The 17,835-nt window shown below is 54.2% G+C and overlaps 1 protein-coding gene across 3 annotated transcripts in view; it reads left to right on the top strand.

Moving 5' to 3' along the window:
- The window catches only part of CASZ1 (castor zinc finger 1), a 116,608-nt gene that overhangs the window by 72,497 nt on the left and 26,276 nt on the right, over positions 1-17,835 (top strand). For 2 of the 3 annotated variants that reach the window (XM_063145188.1, XM_063145186.1), the window contains exons 4-7: positions 2,342-2,410; positions 11,407-11,497; positions 13,260-13,424; positions 17,275-17,447. In XM_063145188.1, the coding sequence (XP_063001258.1) occupies positions 2,342-2,410; positions 11,407-11,497; positions 13,260-13,424; positions 17,275-17,447 (498 nt within the window). The remainder of the gene's footprint in view (positions 1-2,341; positions 2,411-11,406; positions 11,498-13,259; positions 13,425-17,274; positions 17,448-17,835) is intronic. The other variant, XM_063145187.1, reaches the window with a different exon arrangement.

The raw sequence follows: 17,835 nt of genomic DNA, 5'->3' as shown, positions 1-17,835 counted from the left end.
GCCCCTGCCTTGTGTTTCAGGGTCTTGGACCAGTGACGTTTCTTTGAGTCCCGCCAGTTTGCCGTGTGGGAAATGAGCCTTTCGTGACCGCCTATGCCCACCGCGGTAGCCATTTTGCGGGTGGGCAAGCCCCCCTCCGGCAGCCATTTTGTGAGAGCGCCCACAACAGTCTCTCACAATTCCAAATGTGCCCGCCGACTCAAAAAGCTCGAAGAACTCTGATCTGTCCTGATGCGTCAGTGTCAGTCCCAGAAACCTAAAGCAATTGGGGTGTTTCTTTGCAGGGCCCGGTTCTTTGCAGGCTGAGGGGTTCCAATGAGGACTTGCAGGCTGGGGGCCTGGCCGTCTGAGTGTAGCAGACAACACGAACCATGAGCCCCGAGAGAGGAAGAACCCCACTGGTTCCCTTGCTACTGCAGGAACGGGGAAGCTCTTTCAGCCCAGGGGCTGAATTCCATTTTGGAGACGCTCTCGGGGGCTGCCTTCCCTTAGTGGGTGGAGCCAGAGGCAAGGGGGCGGAGTCAAAATGCAAAAAAATATACCAGCATATTTTAGCTTTAGGCTCTCAGTGCCAGTAACTGAGCCTCAGGGGAGGTATTTTAGAACGGAGGGAAAACTGCCCAGCGATTGGTGGTCAAGGGAAAAGGGGTGGAGCCATGGGAATGGGGCAGGGCTGTCTGGGGTACACCAGAGGGCTGCATAGGGATGCCAGGAGGCTGTTTTTTGACACACACACACACACACCGGGCCTGAGGTTTCCCAAAACTACTCTACTGGCTGACACACACACACGGGATTGGGGCTCTGCAAATTGTTCCACCTCCTCCCCAGAATTCCCAGCGGCTGTGGTCCATGGGGAGGCGAGTCCCCCAAAGAGGCCTGCCCGGATCTAGGGACCTGCCTGCTGCTCAGGTTCATTTTGACCTCCCCTCCCACGATGGCAGCAGGGACGCCCGAAGACGGGAACCTCTTACAACTCCGAATCTCACTCCCGGGGCATCTTTTATTCCGCTTCTCTAACATTTCTCATCGTCAAAGACTTGGTGGCGAAGGAGTTTCAAGAAGGGGCGTCAAGTTTTACGATAAGACGGCCAAAGCCAACAACCAAAGCAATCGGCCCTGAGTGCATTGCAGGTGGCCACTCGCTGGCTGGCGGGGGGGAGGGGATTCTGGGACTTGTAGTCCAACACATCCGCAGGACGCCAGCTTGGAGATGGCCGGGCGAGCCTGCTCCATCCGGCAGCGGCCTTGTGGCCACGTTCCTGGCCGGCTTGGCGACCCACCTGGTCCCGTGCCAGGTCCATCAGCCAGCCACCTCACGGCACAGACAGCTGTGCGACACCTTGAGGTTTTTTAGTCATGCAAATCAGCCCGGAGTGTGACAAGGGCAGCCAGATGTGTGGCTGCCATCCCTCGACACAGCTGGAGTGTGTGTGTGCAAGTGTGTGTGTGTGTGTGTGTTGTTAATCACAACCCTGGTTCTGCTTCCTTCCTGCCTTTCAGCCTCCCGCATGCTCTCTCTTTCCACCGCGGTTGGGGATGAACCTCAGACGCACTCTGTCCTCTGCCCACAAGACTTCCTCGGGGTGTGGGGGGGAGGGAGGTCCCGGTGGCTGTAGCGCTGAGCATCGGCGTGGTTTCCTCCATGCCGTGAAGCGTTGCGAGAATCCCGGGCGAGCTTGGCCAAGCGGAAGATGCTTTTCGCTGGACTCTAGCAGGCAGCTCTCCACTCTGTTGTTTCAGGCGCGTACGAAGCTGCCTTCTACCGAGCCAGACCCTGGGGCCATCGAGCCCAGTATTGCGGACACTGACTCGCAGCAGCGGCTCTCTGGGGTCTGAGGCAGGAGATTTTCCCAGCCCTACCTGGAGATGCCGCCGGGCATCGAACCTGCGACCTTCTGCATGCAAAGCCGGCGCCCTGCCGCTGAGCTGCCCTTCACGTCTGAAACAAAGGCATAGAAGAGATTTAGGGAGCTGAAGGGGTGGCCCCAGGAGTGATTGGCAATGAACAAGCAGCCGTAAGCGGGGAGACCGAATTCCGGCTTCGCACGCGGACAATCCCGCATTCGGTCCCCGGCCTCCTCCGTGAAAAACCAAAGGGTTGGGCAGCGGGTGACAGAAGGAGCTGTCTCAGCTCATAAATGGGGCCCGGACCCCTCCACATGGCCCCGTTGGCCAAGAGGAGGCCGTCCTTTGGGGAGAGGGGGCTTCTGCCCGGGAGAGAGAAAGCACAGGCCGCCGCCGCGCGTTTCCCGAGAGAAGAGGCGTGAGAGGGGGCTTGGAGCGTGTCCTGACACCGCCTTGCGCTAACCATCTCTGCCCTGTGTGTGTTTCTCATTAGGAACGGATTAACCACTGACAAACCAGCTGTCACCGAAGATGTAAATATTTACCAGAAATATATTGCCAGGTAGGCTGACTTCCCCCGGCCCCCCTTGGGTTTCTCGGGAGCGGGGCGGAGGGGGCGGGACGGGGAGGGGCAGGGGGAGGGGGGGTGGGGGTCTCTGTCTGTCTGTCCGGGCGAAATGTAAAAAACCAGTCGTTGACAACTGAGTCTTTCCATTTCTCTCCGACATCCACACTGACTTCCCCACCATCTTTCCTGCTCCAAATCCCCATCGCATCGTTGGCGAAGCTCCCCTCCCTCCCCCCTCCCCCTCCCTCCCCCCACTTCTGGCAGGGTGGGGAGGTCAGCCATCTTGGCCTTCCGAGGTTTGAGCCTTCGTTCCACTAGAGCACCTGCTTTATAGGGAGAAGACGCCAGCTTCCATCCCCGGCTTCTCCAGGTGGCCTGGAAGACCTCTTGTCCCGACGCCCTTGGGGGCTGCCGGTCAGAGCAGTCCGTGACCCTGTTCAGGCGACACGCTAAGCCGCAGAGGTTCAGCATCTGAGCTAAATAGGATGGCGTAGCGTGTCGTGCGAACCCTTCTTGACCGTGGCGGCTACATTAACCAGGGTTTAAACGTGCTCGCTAGCCATTTGCTGCAAAAGGGTCAGCAGCCTAACCGTAGCTTAGCATGTCGTCTGAACAGGCCCACTGTGAGCTAGATGGGCAAAGTGTCCGACTGGCACACGGCAGCTTCCCATGTCCTCCGTCTCCCGGGAGGCCTTTTCTGTCCCGTGGTGGCGCATCATGGCTCGAGGTGTGCATTTAGGCCGTGCCCCACGCGGAGGTGACCTGACAGCACATGAGGCCGTGAGTGAAACGCCGCTCGAGGTTCCCCGTTCCGCCATTTCTCCTCCAGTCCAACATACATACAGAGATCTTGGTCCTTCGTTTTATTTGCCCGGCGGGCTGGGATTTCCAGCGGACGCCTTTCATTTGGGGCCACCTGAGAACGAATTCATCTGCGCAGAGTAGCCACGGTTCCTTGCCGCCCGCACGGAAAGATCAGAATTGGTCCTAATCCGCATTAGTGACTTGCGAGGCCCCGGGGGGGGGGGGCTTCCGGACGGAGGGCTCCTAGCTGCCTTCTGCAGCTCCTCCCTCTTTTTCTCCTTCACGGCTTCCCTGGGGCTCGAGAAAAGACGGAAGGAAGTGGCGGGGAAACCCAAGAGGGTTATGGGAGGGAGACGGAGATGGAGGCATCTGGGAACCTCCCCCCCCCCGGATAAAATCCTGTGAATGAGGCAGGAGGGTTGCTCCACGAAAGCCTCGGAAGCCCCCAGAGAATTGGAAAGACGTTATTCCGGATCTCTTGATCTGGAGCGAAAAAGACTTCGGCCCAGGGGACGCTCCCCCACTCTCCCCCACACCGTTTTCTCGTGCTCATTCCCCCCCCTCCAAAGACCTCCTCCTTGGGGGCCCAGCGGAGGCCTGCATGATGATAAGTTCTAAGCTCATGCGTTCTAAGCTCCTGTTTTGTCGAGACAGCAGAGGACAGGCCTAAATATCGCCAGCCTTCTCCTCAGCGCCACCCCTTTTCTGGAGAGAGGAAGGCAGAAGCTGGAGATTAGGGAGGCCCTTTTGGAGCAGACTTTTCTTTGGCCAAAGCCCCCCAAAACTCCTCGCCTGGCAGGTTCCGTTTTGCGATCAGCGGCTCCTTGGGGCGTCCCTCCCTCCCCCCTTTGAGGACTCCGCGGTTCCTCTCCATCTGCGTGGGTCTAACGGCAGACGTCTTCCGATGCCGTTTGGGCCGCCCAACTATCCGAAAGCTCCCGGGAACGGCGAGACGTCTCGGGAGACAGCCGGAATTGCCGCCCCCGTGAAAGCCCGCTTTCCCTTGACTTTGGCCCGCCCGCTCGTTCTGATGTCAGGCGTCCGCTGTTCCACCGCTCCGGGGCTCCACACCACGCTTTGCGTGCAAGAGTTCCCGGGTTCAATTCCCAAGGAATTTTCCTGCCTGAAACCCCTGTTGCTGCCAGTCCGTGTCAGCAACACTGGGTTGAATGGCCCAATGGTCTGACTCAGTATAAAGCAGCTTCTGATATTCACCTGTGTCTTTATTCAGTACCACCGACGGTGGGGATAGCCGCTAGCTGGTTGAAGCGGGGAGGGCATCGGACGGATGATTTGAGGGAGGGGTGTACCCACGGCCATTAGCCAGGGCTGTTTCTAAGCTGGGCGTTGAATCTACTTCACGGCGTGGCCTTCATTCCATGCCCCCATCACCTGTCAAAAAATCAAAGGGGAGGGGGAGAAAAAATGATGATTTCTCGTCAACTTTTAGCAGCAAGCCACAATGGAGGCTTGCTTGTTTTCAAACTGGTGTGTGCGCGTGTGTGCGTGTGTGGTGTGTCTGCAGCCCCCGGGGGAGTCCGAGAAAGGGAAATCGCCCCACCCCCGGTCCACCCCGATGTATAGTTCGCCTCTCAATGATGAAAGACCCCTCTGGCGTCCTCCACCCTGAGCTATAAAAACTCGCCCATCCTACCACTGACAACCAGGCGCTACTTTTTCATTCACGCCGGTGTGCTTAAAAAGGGAGGAACAGATCCGTTTTAAAGCCCCGAGTTTAAGGAAGGGGGAGGGCAGAGGGGGATTGTGCCTGCACAGCACAATTAGCTTAATGGGTTTGTGAAGAGGCGCTGCCAGAATCCTTTTGAGCAACGAAAGGGAGCCTCTCACATATATCGCTCAGTTTGGGACGTGCATTTTTTCATTTCTTTTTCCTATGGACTCTATTATTATTATTATTATTATTATTATTATTATTATTATTATTATTATTATTTCCCCAGCAGATGGCTCTTGCTTAAATATTTATTTACACACGCTTCTCCTCCCCGTCACTTGTAATAGGGGTCGCTGGTTGTTGGGGAGCTCTCCCCCCCCCCCCCCCCGTCATGCACATCATCGTTACAGAGTAATGAGTGTGTAAACACTGGCTAAGCGTTTTTATTATTTTTATTGGTATTTATTTCTCTGAGCCTTTGCCAGTTCTCGGCAAATCGAGGGGATGGGACGGGGCGGGAGGTTGCGTACGGCTGCGCAGGCGCATGTGCCAGACCGCTTGCGCACCTGGGCGCAAGTGTATTGCAGCACGCAAGTCATGCGCAAGGGTATGCGCTTGCCCACATTCCTTTTAATCTCTCTTCGGTCCCTGTTCTCCTGGCACTCATCGCCAGAGCGTTCCCTGTTTTTGCAAGCGTCGTCCTCTATGGATTCTGAGTTGTTTGTTTCTAAATAATCTGCAAAGTTTTGCCAGTGTACTCGTATCTAAGTGAGGCGCCGTGCCACAAAAGTAACCTCTACACTTATATCAGTTTCATGGCTCCCCTGCTGGTAACTTTTCTGTGGCGAGGTACTGAAAATCCTCTAGATTTCCCCACAGAGTTTCAACGCCTGGGCTAGCCTCTGTAGCGTCAATATGCTTTACAAGGCTGCTGATAGAGTAGAGGTACTTAAACTGTGATCCAGAGGCCCACCATTGGTCTCTGAGGAAAGACCTTGACGCAGCAATTAAATCCTTAAAACCAGCAGCCTTCTTTGACATTTCCACCCCATGCTGAAGAGGCAAGCCGCACACATTAATATTATATATGTGTGGATATATACATATCCCTCACACTATAATTAATAGAGAAAAATACTGAAGAGATAGAGGCTTTCTTTGATGTTTCCACCGTGTGCTGAAGAGGCAAGCCACACAACGCACGTATTAGAACTGGACTTGAAATTAACTGACGCTAAAAGAAAGATACTGAAGAGACAGAGAGGTTTTCTTTTATATTTCCACCACATGCTGAAGAGCCCCTCTCTCTCTCTCTCTCTCTCTCTCTCTCTCTCTCTCTCTCTCTCTCTCTATATATATATATATATATATATATATGACTTGTAATTAATCCCTGGCACTATAATTAATAGAGAAAAATACTGAAGAGACACAAGTTTTCTTGACCACTTGCTGAAGAGGCAACCCACTACTGCTCTGGTGCCCTCCACATGCTTTGGTGCCCTCCACATGCTTTGGACTTCAACTCCCAGCTGCCTCAGGTAGCATGGCCAATGATCAGGGACGATGGGAGTGGTAGTCCAAAGCATCTGAGAGGCACCCGGTTGGAGAACATTGGCTCAGAGCATTGTCATAGGGGAGTGTTCCTCCCGTTTTGACCTGGGAACAACCCAGTCAAGTAGGTTGGGCTACGAGAGAGATGTGGCCAAGACCACCCATGGTTGTGAGGCATGTGGCTGAGTAGGGATTTGAACTCAGATCTCCCTGGGACAACCGGGGGGAAGGTCTGAAAGAGCGTGGCCTTCATCCAGCCTGCCAAAACTACATCCCAGTGGGTTGGTCATTCTAGGGAAGACGAGACAGTGTTTTTAGAATCGGGGAAAGGGGTAGGTGGGTTTTTTTCATTCTAGATGCAGCCAGAGAGTGGTAGATCACCTGCGTCCGTGAATAAACAACTTCTTCTTCTTCTTCTTCTTCACTTCCCAATTGCGTTATTACATATCAATATTTTTGATTTTAAAATGGTTGCTACCCAGTCTGGGCAGGAACAATTTATAAATAAATCCATTGATTTGATTTTATCTTTTGCACAAGCGTGTGCATTTTCTTTCCTTCCTTCCTTCCTTTCATTTATTTATTTAATAATTTAGAGCCCAATTCTCTAAATATCATCAAAAGCAGCTTTTAGAGCAACGTTCAAATAAATAACAGATCAAACTTCTTCTTTTTTAAAAAAATAATAATCAATAGGACTTATTTCTATCCTGATAAAAGCTACTTTGCTGCCACCAAAATGCCTTTTGGGCCTGAGATGGTGGGAGGGGGCTGTCCCGGGTCTATTAATGTTGATAATAATACGAATAATAAAAATAAGAAAGGCCCAAAGCAACTTCGAATAGAATTAAAACATACAACATTTAAAACAGCTACAACAATTATCCATTAAAGTGTAACCACCCCATAAAATGACTAAACATCAATGGCAACCGTAAACAATTCAACTGATGCATTAAACAACCCATCCTGTGGCATCAAATGGCTGGGAATACCATGGCTGGGTGTAGTAGTTGTGCAGACGTGGGTTTACTTTAGCCCTTTTGGTAGGAGAGCTGTTTTTTCAGGTCCTGTATGGCTTGAGGGACCTATCCTGACTGAGGCACAGGCCCTCCTGGTCGTGGTGTGAGTCTGGGTTCATCTCCTTTCTTTCCAGGCTCATGATGTAGGAGCCACATTTCAACTGGTGTAGTGCAAGTCCCAGGACCAGGTTAGATTTGTCAAGTCCTCTGAGGCTCAGCCCTAACTCAGGGAGTGGAAGCTGGGAGCACCAATGGGTGGAGCTTAATGGTGCTTGGCAGAGGTAGAGGGAGGCGCTCAGTGAAGTAGGACCGATGGGTAAGGGACAGAGCAAGAAGTGGAGCAGTCCCGTTCCTTGAGACACACGTAGTATCTCATGACAGTTGAATCCAGGCAGGAAGAAAGTAGGACTTTGGATAGCTCCTGCTGGCTGGAACTCTCTCCTGCTCGGACAATGGGGAGATGTTGTCTCAGCAAGGAACTAAAGCCAACTGAAGCATGGTGTAGGCTGACAAGAGTTGTAGCTCCACCCTTCCTGGAGGAGCTGACTGGGCTGTTAAAGGGCCCTTGCCTGAAGTCTTCGCCTTCTGCGAGGCTGGGGAGATGGAGGTTCTTCCGATGGCAGGGCTGCGTCCTCTGGCCAGATGGGCCCTGAAGTAGCCCATGTCTTGTCCTTTTCAGAATCCTCTGCTGCGCACTGCAAGGTCAGAGGGTGAGGGGTCATGACAGGAGCCAAGTCCACAAGCCAACGTCACTACCCACATGTTATTTGACGGCCCTCCCAGCACACTAAAGCCCTCGACGCTTCGCTTAACCTCGGTCTTACACACAGGGGAGAAGGCTGCACGCCTGGGGAAGGGCAATGAGAAAAACACCCCGCTGACCTGTTTGGAAGACAGATCCACGCAGGGCCGGTTTGCGCTTGCAGGTCACCCGTGCGACCAAGCAATTCACAATGCCCCCGTCCCGACTGCACAGAACCGTTTAAGCAGGCTCGTGTCAGAAGTTTTTTTCGCGTGCATCGCCCTCGAGGAGGGATTAATCGCCGCGCAGTCCGTCGGCGTGCCTCGAAATGTGTTTTGCATCCATGCAAATGAGCGCCGCCGCTGGGGGGGGGGGTTGCTGGTGTGCGAAGCGAGCAGGTGTGCCCCCGCACACGTGTCAGAAAGTGTGCAGTGTGTGTGCGGGCTTTTCTGTTTTTGAGAAGCTAAACAGATGCTGCCCTTTAAAAATTAATCAGTTTGAACTGTTTCAAGTGTCAGGAAAAAGCAGGGTGGGGAGAGAGAGCGAACCCTTCAGGAGCCTGTTAATGACGGGAGGGGTCTCATTCTCCCCTGTCCCTGGACCCTGAGGCCCTCTTCCCCGCCCCAAACACATGCCGTGACCCCCTTGTCATGAGTTCAGCACAGCTCTTTCTGGTAAAGTAGGAGAAGGAAGGAATTCCCTTGCTGGTCACCCTTTTGCCTTTGGCCACGCCCCTTTTGCCTTTGGCCACCCCCACCCCCAGGACATGGCTCCGGAGAGCTCCTCTGAAATGGAATCCGGCCCTTGGGTCCGGCGCCCGCGGCTCTTAGCACCGCATCTCCGGGTGCCACTTCTGAGAAGTCTCTGCTGCGGGTTTCACCTCCGTTTGATTTCCATGGGGGTTCCCTCGCTCAGGGAGCGTACAAGGTTGTTGAGCGATCTCGTCTGCCAGGCCTCCTTCAGCCCTCTAGCCCAGCTGGGGTGGCCCAGCTTAAAACCAGCAACGTTTCGGGAGCGGAGAAGTAGCTTGGGTGGGCCATTCTGTGTCCCTCAGGAATATGGACAGGCCGACGGTTCGCCCACATTCCCAAAGGCCAGCTTTTTTTTATTTTGCATTGTAGTTTCCTTTCTGATTTCTCCACTGCCGCCGCTCAGGTTTCTCAATCCACCTGCTCCGGCGTGGTTTTGATTTCCTGCAGCGCTTTCCGCCCTTCTCCCTCCTCCCCTGGGAGAGGCATGTCTGCTAGCGGCATCTGTCCCCTTCTCTCTTTGCCGAACTGAAGCAAAGGAGCGGTTTAATTTTTAAGCAGCGTCTACCTCCCCCCCCCCGTTTCCACCTCCTGAAGGCCCGCCTGTCTCAGCAGCTGACCTCCTCTTCCTCGTGCTCCTCACAAACGCCGAATTTATGGCTCTCTTCTTTTGTCACCCTCAAAAAACACCCAGTCCTTAACCGCCACCCTTCCCTGGGAATGAGCCTCAGTTTCTTCCGAAATTCATGGCTCCTCTTTGATGCCGGGTCCCACGGGGGTCCCAGAAGGCATGGATGACACGTGGCATTTGGAGCCTTGGAGCAGATGGCGTTTTAGCGCCGAATGTGTTCCCCCCCCCCTCCTTGGAGTCCCCTTTCAAATCTCTCCCCTGGCTTTCAAATTACTCCACAATATGCTCTATCCCACAAACTCCGAATCTGCTATGAAAACGTTCAGTATCTGGAATAGTTAAGGTTTCACTTTGGGTCTTTTAAAAGCAAGTTCCTGGCCCTCATGACTGCTGGGGGACATCTTGAAGAGTGGCCCTTGATGATTTGAAAATACTGAACGAGGCAGCCGAGCAGATGATGCAAACGTGCGTGCGGATTTATTGAATTTGTATATTGTATCCTGAGTGCAGAGTTTGGGGTTCGTAGACTCAGAATTTGAACTCTTTTGGTTAATAAAGTCATGAGGAGTAGACAGGGCTACAAGAAAACCTGAACGCTGCGTTCTCTAAAGGCACGATATGCAATGGCATCCGTGGTTCCTCCAGGGCCATAGAGATGACCCTGAAATGAGAGTTCATCCCTTAAGAGGCCTAGAAGGATCCGCCTTCCCCTCTGAGCCCAGAAAGCGCTTCAGGCACAACTTTATTCATTTAATCGGAACGTGCTTGTGAGCCATACATGCCATTTTCAAGACGTGTGGGTGGGTACTCCTCTGTAGCACAACCTGCACTGAGTGCGGTGTGTGTGTATGTGTGTGTGTGTGTGTGTGTGAGAGAGAGAGAGAGAGGTTGGACTAGATGACCTTTCAAGACACCTTCCAATTCTATGACTCTTACAAGGGAGCCTTCCCCAGCCCTCCAGTTGTGCCAGGCTGCAACACTCGCCGATTTGCGGCCACATTGGCTGGGGATAATGGAGCTGCAGGCCACATCCGGAGGACCTCAGGTCAGGAAAGTCTGCTGTAAGAACATGAGAAGAGCCGTGCTGGATCATAACCAAGGTCCATCTCGTCCAGCAATCTCTTCTCACCGTAGCCACGCAGCCGCCTGTGGGAAACGCACAAGTCGTACGTGACGGTGGCAGAGCACCCTCCCAGGATTCGGTGACACGTTTTCCCCGAGCCTGCAGGTCGCATACAGCCGTCCTGACTGATAGCTGTTCAGTTTCAGCTTCTCCAGCAGGAGTGCCAGCACACAACCTCAACCCAGGAATAGGGATGGGAGAACGAGCTGGTCTAGGTTCTCTGGTTGCCAGCCCGGTGCTCGTCTCACCTCATTCTCCTTCCCAAACCTGAGCGCCTTTCCCCACGGCTAAGCATGCCCCCCCAGCGGCGCACGTTTCCCTGAGGCTAAGGCGTGAAAATGCAGTTTGGGGAGGGCTTGCGCATTTTCAGGAGCTCAGCGTTGCGCAGTTGCGCCCTTTCGAGTGAGGACGCAAGCTCGGGGAATGGCGAAAATGTTCCGAGACTAACACTCCTTTTTGCGTTCACCTTTGGCGTTGCGAACGGGATGTGCTCGCGTGGTTCGCAAGCAGGAACGAAACCCATATCTCCCCTACCAAGGAATCGAGGAGAGGGCAAACCTGACTTGAAATTGAAATGTGTCCCTAACCAAGAAGGTGGAGGAGTGACAATCAAAGGATGGTTCTTTAAGCACACGCCTGTTTCATTCTCTCTCTCTCTCTCTCTCTCTCTCTCTCCCTTCTCACTTTCAGGTTTTCTGGAAGCCAGCACTGCGGACACATTCACTGTGCGTACCAATACCGTGAACATTATCACTGCCTTGACCCGGAGTGTAACTATCAGGTAAAAACAAAGCCAAAGAAAAGTCTCAGCTGCGAGGAAGTGGGGTGGTGGTGCTGATGTTCAGCGGCCTTGCTGGCCAAGTGATGTTTCAGCAGCCATCGAAGCAGAACACCCGGCGAAATGACTAGTAGTGGTCCTGGGCCAACAGTTCGGTTTAGGGGAGGGATTCCTGGAGGAGCACGGAAGGGAGCAAGTGGTAATATCTCAGAGAAATGCCAGGACAGGATTGTCGGGCCAGGCTCTTGGTCACAAGCTGTGTTGGTTTACCAGGTCTGGACTTTTCTGTTTCTGCGGTTAGGGCCTCTGAGATTTAGGGGTTTTTCCCAGGTTTCCCAGGACTCACCGCAGGCGAGTCTGATTTCCGCTCCGGCCTGCGAGGAACACCTCCAACCACAGCCAGGAAAACCGGCTCACTCCTGGCAGGCCGTGGGTTTCTATCGATCAGACCAGGAATGAGGGCAGTTACCCTTCTGCACCGGAGAGGAGGCGTCTTGTTGGACGAGGCAGCCCATAATAACACAGAAGGCCTTGAAGAATAGAGGAAAGGCTTTTGCGATGGACTTTGGGAACTGTCTGGGTTCAGGGAAAAGGCTGGGGGGGGGCAGGGGAGATGCCTGATCTCATCAGGTCCTAAAGCTTTTGGCTGATTTTGCAGATGCAGATGCAGATGCAGAGAGAGAGAGAGAGAGAGAGATTTATATAATGAGCAGCGTTCAGTAACAAGTGGCTGAGAATTAACAGTGATCAGCAATGGAATTCCTGCAATATAACGCCTCAGAAAATCAGTCCATGGTTGTTCTTTGGTGTGACGGTGTAAATCCCGAAGTTTAATCAAAGCAGTAGAAATAGAGCAGGGTTCATTTTTACCTCAGAAGGAAAATGGGTGGGAGCTGGTGGTATTTTTGCCCAGAGGGCATTCTCCTTGGCATCTGTTTGATCACTCACATGCACCCCTCTCAAGAGGCTGAACTCTGCCAGGAGCCCCTTTATCCGGCCATGGGGGAATTAGGACCGGGGGTGGTGGCGGAATCACCTGCCACTTCCCCAACCTAGTCTGGCTTCACTCACAATCCTTCGGTCGGTTCCTGCGTTCCAAAGTCAACCCCAGCTTGGCTGGAATTCCGTGTTCGCCCCTTAAACCCCCGCTGACTTCTGCTTTCTGTCCCACACCAACAACGTCCACGTGTGTGCACAAGACACACGAGAGAAGGCACTTGTGAAAACACCTTTGCCGGTCGCTTCAACTCGCTCCAGCTGAGGCTGCGGCCTGCTCCGCACGTAACGCTAAGCCATAGTGTGGTGGCTTGTCATTCTGCCTGGACCCCTCCCCGCCAACAAACCGTGGTTTGTTAAACCAGAAATGAATGCCGTGGTTTGTGGTCAGCTGACGACATCTGGCTCATTTAAACCGTAGCTTGTTGTGCTGTCTGAACTCAGAACTGTGGCTTAGCCCTGGCTTGTTTGCCCTGCTGCCTGCCCTGAAGTGGAGGCGCCCAGCTAGATCAGCCCGAAAGTGAAATCTGAAAGCTGGCAAAACCGCAGGGGGGGGGGGGACGGGGGACGGGGACACACCAAACAAGGCACTTTGCGGCGAAAGCAGACCAACCGCAGCGAACGTAAACCATGGCTTGGCGTTTTGCGTGGGTGCAGCGTCTTTAAGCGGGTTTCCCCCCCGTAGCGCCTCCCCCGTTTCCCCCCCCCCGCAGCGCCTCCCCGGGGCTGGCACCCTCCCTCACGCTCGGCGTCTCCCTCTCGCCACCAGAGATTCACCAGTAAGCAAGACGTGATCCGGCACTACAACATGCACAAGAAACGGGACAATTCCCTCCAGCACGGCTTCATGCGCTTCAGCCCGCTGGACGACTGCAGCGTTTACTACCACGGCTGCCACCTGAACGGGAAAAGCACACACTACCACTGCATGCAGGTAATGGTGCCGGGGCGCTTGCCACCTTTGCCGTTGCTGGGGGGCGGGGGGACGGGATGGGACGGTCGCGGAGGCAAGGAGGAAGGAAGGGCTTTCAGGACCGGCACCATCCGCGTGGATGTTTTAACCGGGGGCCCTTCGCATGCAGTACGGCATGGTGACAGAGCGCGGCAGGAGGGGGCGTGGCAGAGGCGGGGCAGGCGATTCCTATGGCTGCCCAACAGAACACCCAGCCGCTAGGAAGCCACCATCCTCAGAGCAACCCTGCGGGGCAAATCCAGCGCTGTCCGGATGTGGAATGGCTTAGCCATGTCAAAAAGGCCCCTTCGTGCCCCCCAGCGACAGGGAGCAGCCGGCACGGTTGGGCATTTGAGGAGGGCCACTGAACAGAACACCTCTTCGCCCGCGCCACCTGCTCGTTCCCCCTCCTCCCCCTCTGGCCCAGCCAACGGGGGTGGCGAGGAGACGCCTGCGGCCTACCTGCTCGCGGGCTCGAGGCCCTTGGCCAAGCCAGCAAGCGGGAAAAGGGAGGAGCGAGAGCAGCCAGTGACCCCGTCCGTGAGAAGGTGGGCTCGCTGAGGGAGGCGGCCCATGGAGGAGGGCGCCTGCCCAAGGGCCCTCCACCGGGTCTACGAAGCAAAGCCGACGGGGGTAATCAAGATCACGTCTAGATGGAGCGGTGGGCGCCATGTCCTCATCCCCTGTGAGCCCTGGCTGCAGAGGGGGGCCCTTCGGCATCGCGGCCTCTCTCCGCCTCAGAAAAGCAACAGGGCTGACCGGAGAAGACAGGGGTTTTCTCAAGTGCTCCGTCCTCCAGGTGTTGCCAGGAAGCGGGAGTTTGGCTCGTTTCTTCCCCACGAGACTTGTCCCGAGAGTTTGGACGTCTTGTGCGTCTGGGGCCCCCGGGTGTCGAAAGCGGAGTGGAGGGCTGATATTTCCTCCTTCGACCGCTTCCCCCCACCCCACCCCCACCGGTGACTCATCTGGGCAGGCCGTTTGTTGGAGTTGTGGAAGGGTCAGGCTCCGGGGGGTCTCCCCACAGGGTGCCCCCTTCCTCGCAGGCCGCCAGAAGGGCCGCGTCTTCTGTTGAGATACAACCTGCCTGCGCAACGCCTGCCCTTTCGCATCGGGTTTGTCCCTTTGTAACCGACTGCTAAGCCGATCAAATATTAATCACGGCCCAGTGTCAAAAGAGAGAAGGGAAGAAAGAAACCGGCCCCCCTCCCTCTCTCTCTCCCTCTCTCTCTCTCTCTGTGCCAAGAAGGTAGAGGTTTTTGAGGATTATCAGGGCACAGCCTATAGCAATTAGGGAGATTTCAAAAACCGGCCAGCCTCTTTGGGCAAAGCCCACGAGGATCTTGCCAGGCAGCTATTCTTCAGGCCAAGCATGGCCATGGAGATCAGTGAATTGCATCGGGCTATCGGGAGGAAGGGTCTGGCAGGCCGATGGTAGAGCCCATGCTTTACACGTAGGAGGTCCCAGGTTTGAGTTCCCAGCGTCTCCAGGCAGGACTAGGAAGGAATGCTGCCTAAAATCTGGAGAGCTGTTGCTGCCAGTCAGGGTCAACAATACTAGGTGAGATGGACCAAGGATCTCACTCTATGGGCTCACTCAGAAGACACTTTAAACCATGGCTTTAACCATGGCAGTTAAGCCAGAAAGTCGGGCCGTGTTCAGAAGACACCTTAAACCACGGCTTTAACCACTTTTTGTTTTATTCACCATGGTTCAAGCCATGGTTTAAGGTGACTTCTGAACACAGCCAGGCTTTCTGGCTTAACCACCATGGTTAAAGCCGTGGTTTAAGGCGTCTTCTGAATGGGGCCTTGATGAGGAAAGTCCCTTTAGTCCCAGGAGGGGAGTTCTAGCAAGATGGCCATCTGCATCTGCTTTCGACTTGCGAAGAGACCCTTCCACCTCCCTGTGTACCCTCACTTCCACCAAACACGTCCCTCCCTTTTAAAGCTCTGCTGAATCTTCTCCAGCTCCCTCACTGAGCAGGTCAGCTGTAGCCAGCAACCTGCCCCCAGAAAGCCCTGGCCCATGACCACCTGGATGTGTCCTGGGGTGTACCGTGCGTGTGTAAGGGCCTGCCCGGGCCGGTGGCCCGCATCAACCCAGCGTGTGCCCCGGGAACAGGATCTGCTGCCCAGCAACAGACAAGTTGATGTGGGAAAGGTTTGCTGGAAAGGGGTAGAAACTTTGAAAACCGCTGCCAATGCCCATGTTAAGAAGAAAGGTGTCGGAACATTACGGATTCCAAATTAGAGCAAATACCTCTTAAACAGCGATATTTGTGCCACCGGCCCACCCCCTCCTTCATGTCCATAATTGGCGCGGACAAAATTCAGTGAGTTGTTTATACAAATGGACATTTTTCAGGGTTTAAACTCAAAGGGCCCCGTTGCAAATTATTCACGAGGAGTTTTCTGTTTAATTTTCCCTTTTAACACCACGCCGAGGTCTGTCTTCTTTCAAGGTGTCAGGGTGGAAAGAGGCCCTTGTTCTATTGGAAATAGTTTTCGGATCGCTCTTCTCCCTGCGTCCTCCCCTGCACCACCCACCCACCCCTGGCCTCCTTTTCTGGGTGTTTTGTCAGATGTTTTGCTATTGCTTCTTTGAATCAACCCAAATTGAACCGGCGGGGGCTGTGGGGGGGGGGAGAGGGTGTTTTGGTTTGCTTCATTTCTGAGATGGTGCAGGCGTTGGCACACAGTGCACAGGAGGACGGGTGGGGGGTGGAGAAGCATCGCTCCCGGCGGGCAGGATGAAGTTGCCAGGTTCCACTGCAGTTTTACTCAATATGGCAAATTCGGCCACTTTGCCTGAGAACAGTGGTGTTGCGGCAGGCGAGGGGGGGGGAAGGTTTTCACCTTCTCATCTCGCTGCACTCATTTAAAATAAAGCAAGCGGCAAAGAAGGGGGAGAGGGCGTTTCGTGCCCGTGACCAGTTTTTCCTGTACCTGTCGTTACGGGGGCAGCAAAAAGAGGTTGGACAGGGGGCGGCACTTGAGAAGCTGCCTGTCTTTAACGTACCTGTCTTTAACGCTTTTCTGTTCTGTCCGCGGCTTGCCTGCGGCCCATCCCAGATTTCCATCTCGGTCTAGTCAATTCCATCTCGGTCTAGTCAATTCCATCACGTTCTAGTCAATTCGACCAAAAGTAACGTGCCCCAAACAGGTCCAAGTAGATCCAGGCGCTCCATTTGGACAGCGTCACCGGCCAGTGCCTCTCTTTTAAGTGGGAGGCCCTCATAGTTTCAGCTCTGTACCTCCTTTTTTCTGCAAGGAGCGATGCTTTTGTTCTGTGGAGGGAGGGCTTATAATGGAGTCTAGGTTCAGAGTATCCCAGAGAGGGAACTGTTAGAAACAGAATCCCCATCAGTATCACCATCATCAATGTAGAGCCCAAAGAAACGGAAGTCCAATTGCAAATCAGAGATTCTCTCTGAAACTAAAGACAGCGCCTTAATAAGCCATTTCGGATTTGTGGGAACAGACCCTGCAGTGTTTCAAGGCCACAGCTCAGGGACCGAACACCTTTGCAAGCAGAATTGTCCTGGATTCAATTCCTGGCATCCCCGGTTAAAACAATCAGGGAGCAAAGGATGGGAGAAGACATTTCCTGCAGAGACATTACTGGTCTGCATAGACACTGCTTGGCCAGATGGACCGATATAAAGCCCTCACACCCCTGCCCTGGTCTCTTTCGCTCCCCGCCCTGTAAGGAAGTGTTGCTAGAGCAAACGCTTCCAAAGTGACCGTCTCCCTCCCGCCCTCCTTCTCTCCGACGACCTCACGTCACCCCGCTCTTCCCTTCTCCCCTTCTCCTCCCCGTCTCTCGCACCAGGTGGGCTGTAACAAGGTCTACACCAGCACTTCGGACGTCATGACCCACGAAAACTTCCACAAGAAGAACACGCAGCTCATCAACGACGGGTTCCAGCGGTTCCGGGCCACGGAAGACTGCGGTACCGTGGACTGCCAGTTCTACGGGCAGAAGACCACTCACTTCCACTGCAGGTGGGAAGAGAGCTGAGGTTGCTCTAGTGCAGCCTTCCTCAACCTGGGGCGCTCCAGATGTGTTGGACTGCATCTCCCAGAATGCCCCAGCCAGCTGGCTGGGGCATTCTGGGAGTTGTAGTCCAACACATCTGGAGCGCCCCAGGTTGAGGAAGGCTGCTCTAGTGGCATGCACCTGTTCATTTGCTGAGAGCTGAAAGGTCCAAGGGCCAGGCCCCCAGGGCGCAAATCGGCCTAAATTTGGCATGTGCTAATTTATATCAACATATATTCAAATTTAGAAATAAGGGCTAGGGTTCCTTTAAATTTCACAGGAGGCAACTGAGTTCAATTTAGTTTATGGCTGGATAGCCAGCCTGGCTTTTGCAGGTACGTTAGACTAAAAGCT

The sequence above is a fragment of the Elgaria multicarinata genome, chromosome 20, assembly GCF_023053635.1.
Source record: "Elgaria multicarinata webbii isolate HBS135686 ecotype San Diego chromosome 20, rElgMul1.1.pri, whole genome shotgun sequence".
NCBI classification, from domain to species: Eukaryota; Metazoa; Chordata; class Lepidosauria; order Squamata; family Anguidae; genus Elgaria; species Elgaria multicarinata.
The sequence above is the reverse complement of the archived record's forward strand: the minus strand, read 5'-3'. Positions and strand labels throughout refer to the sequence as shown.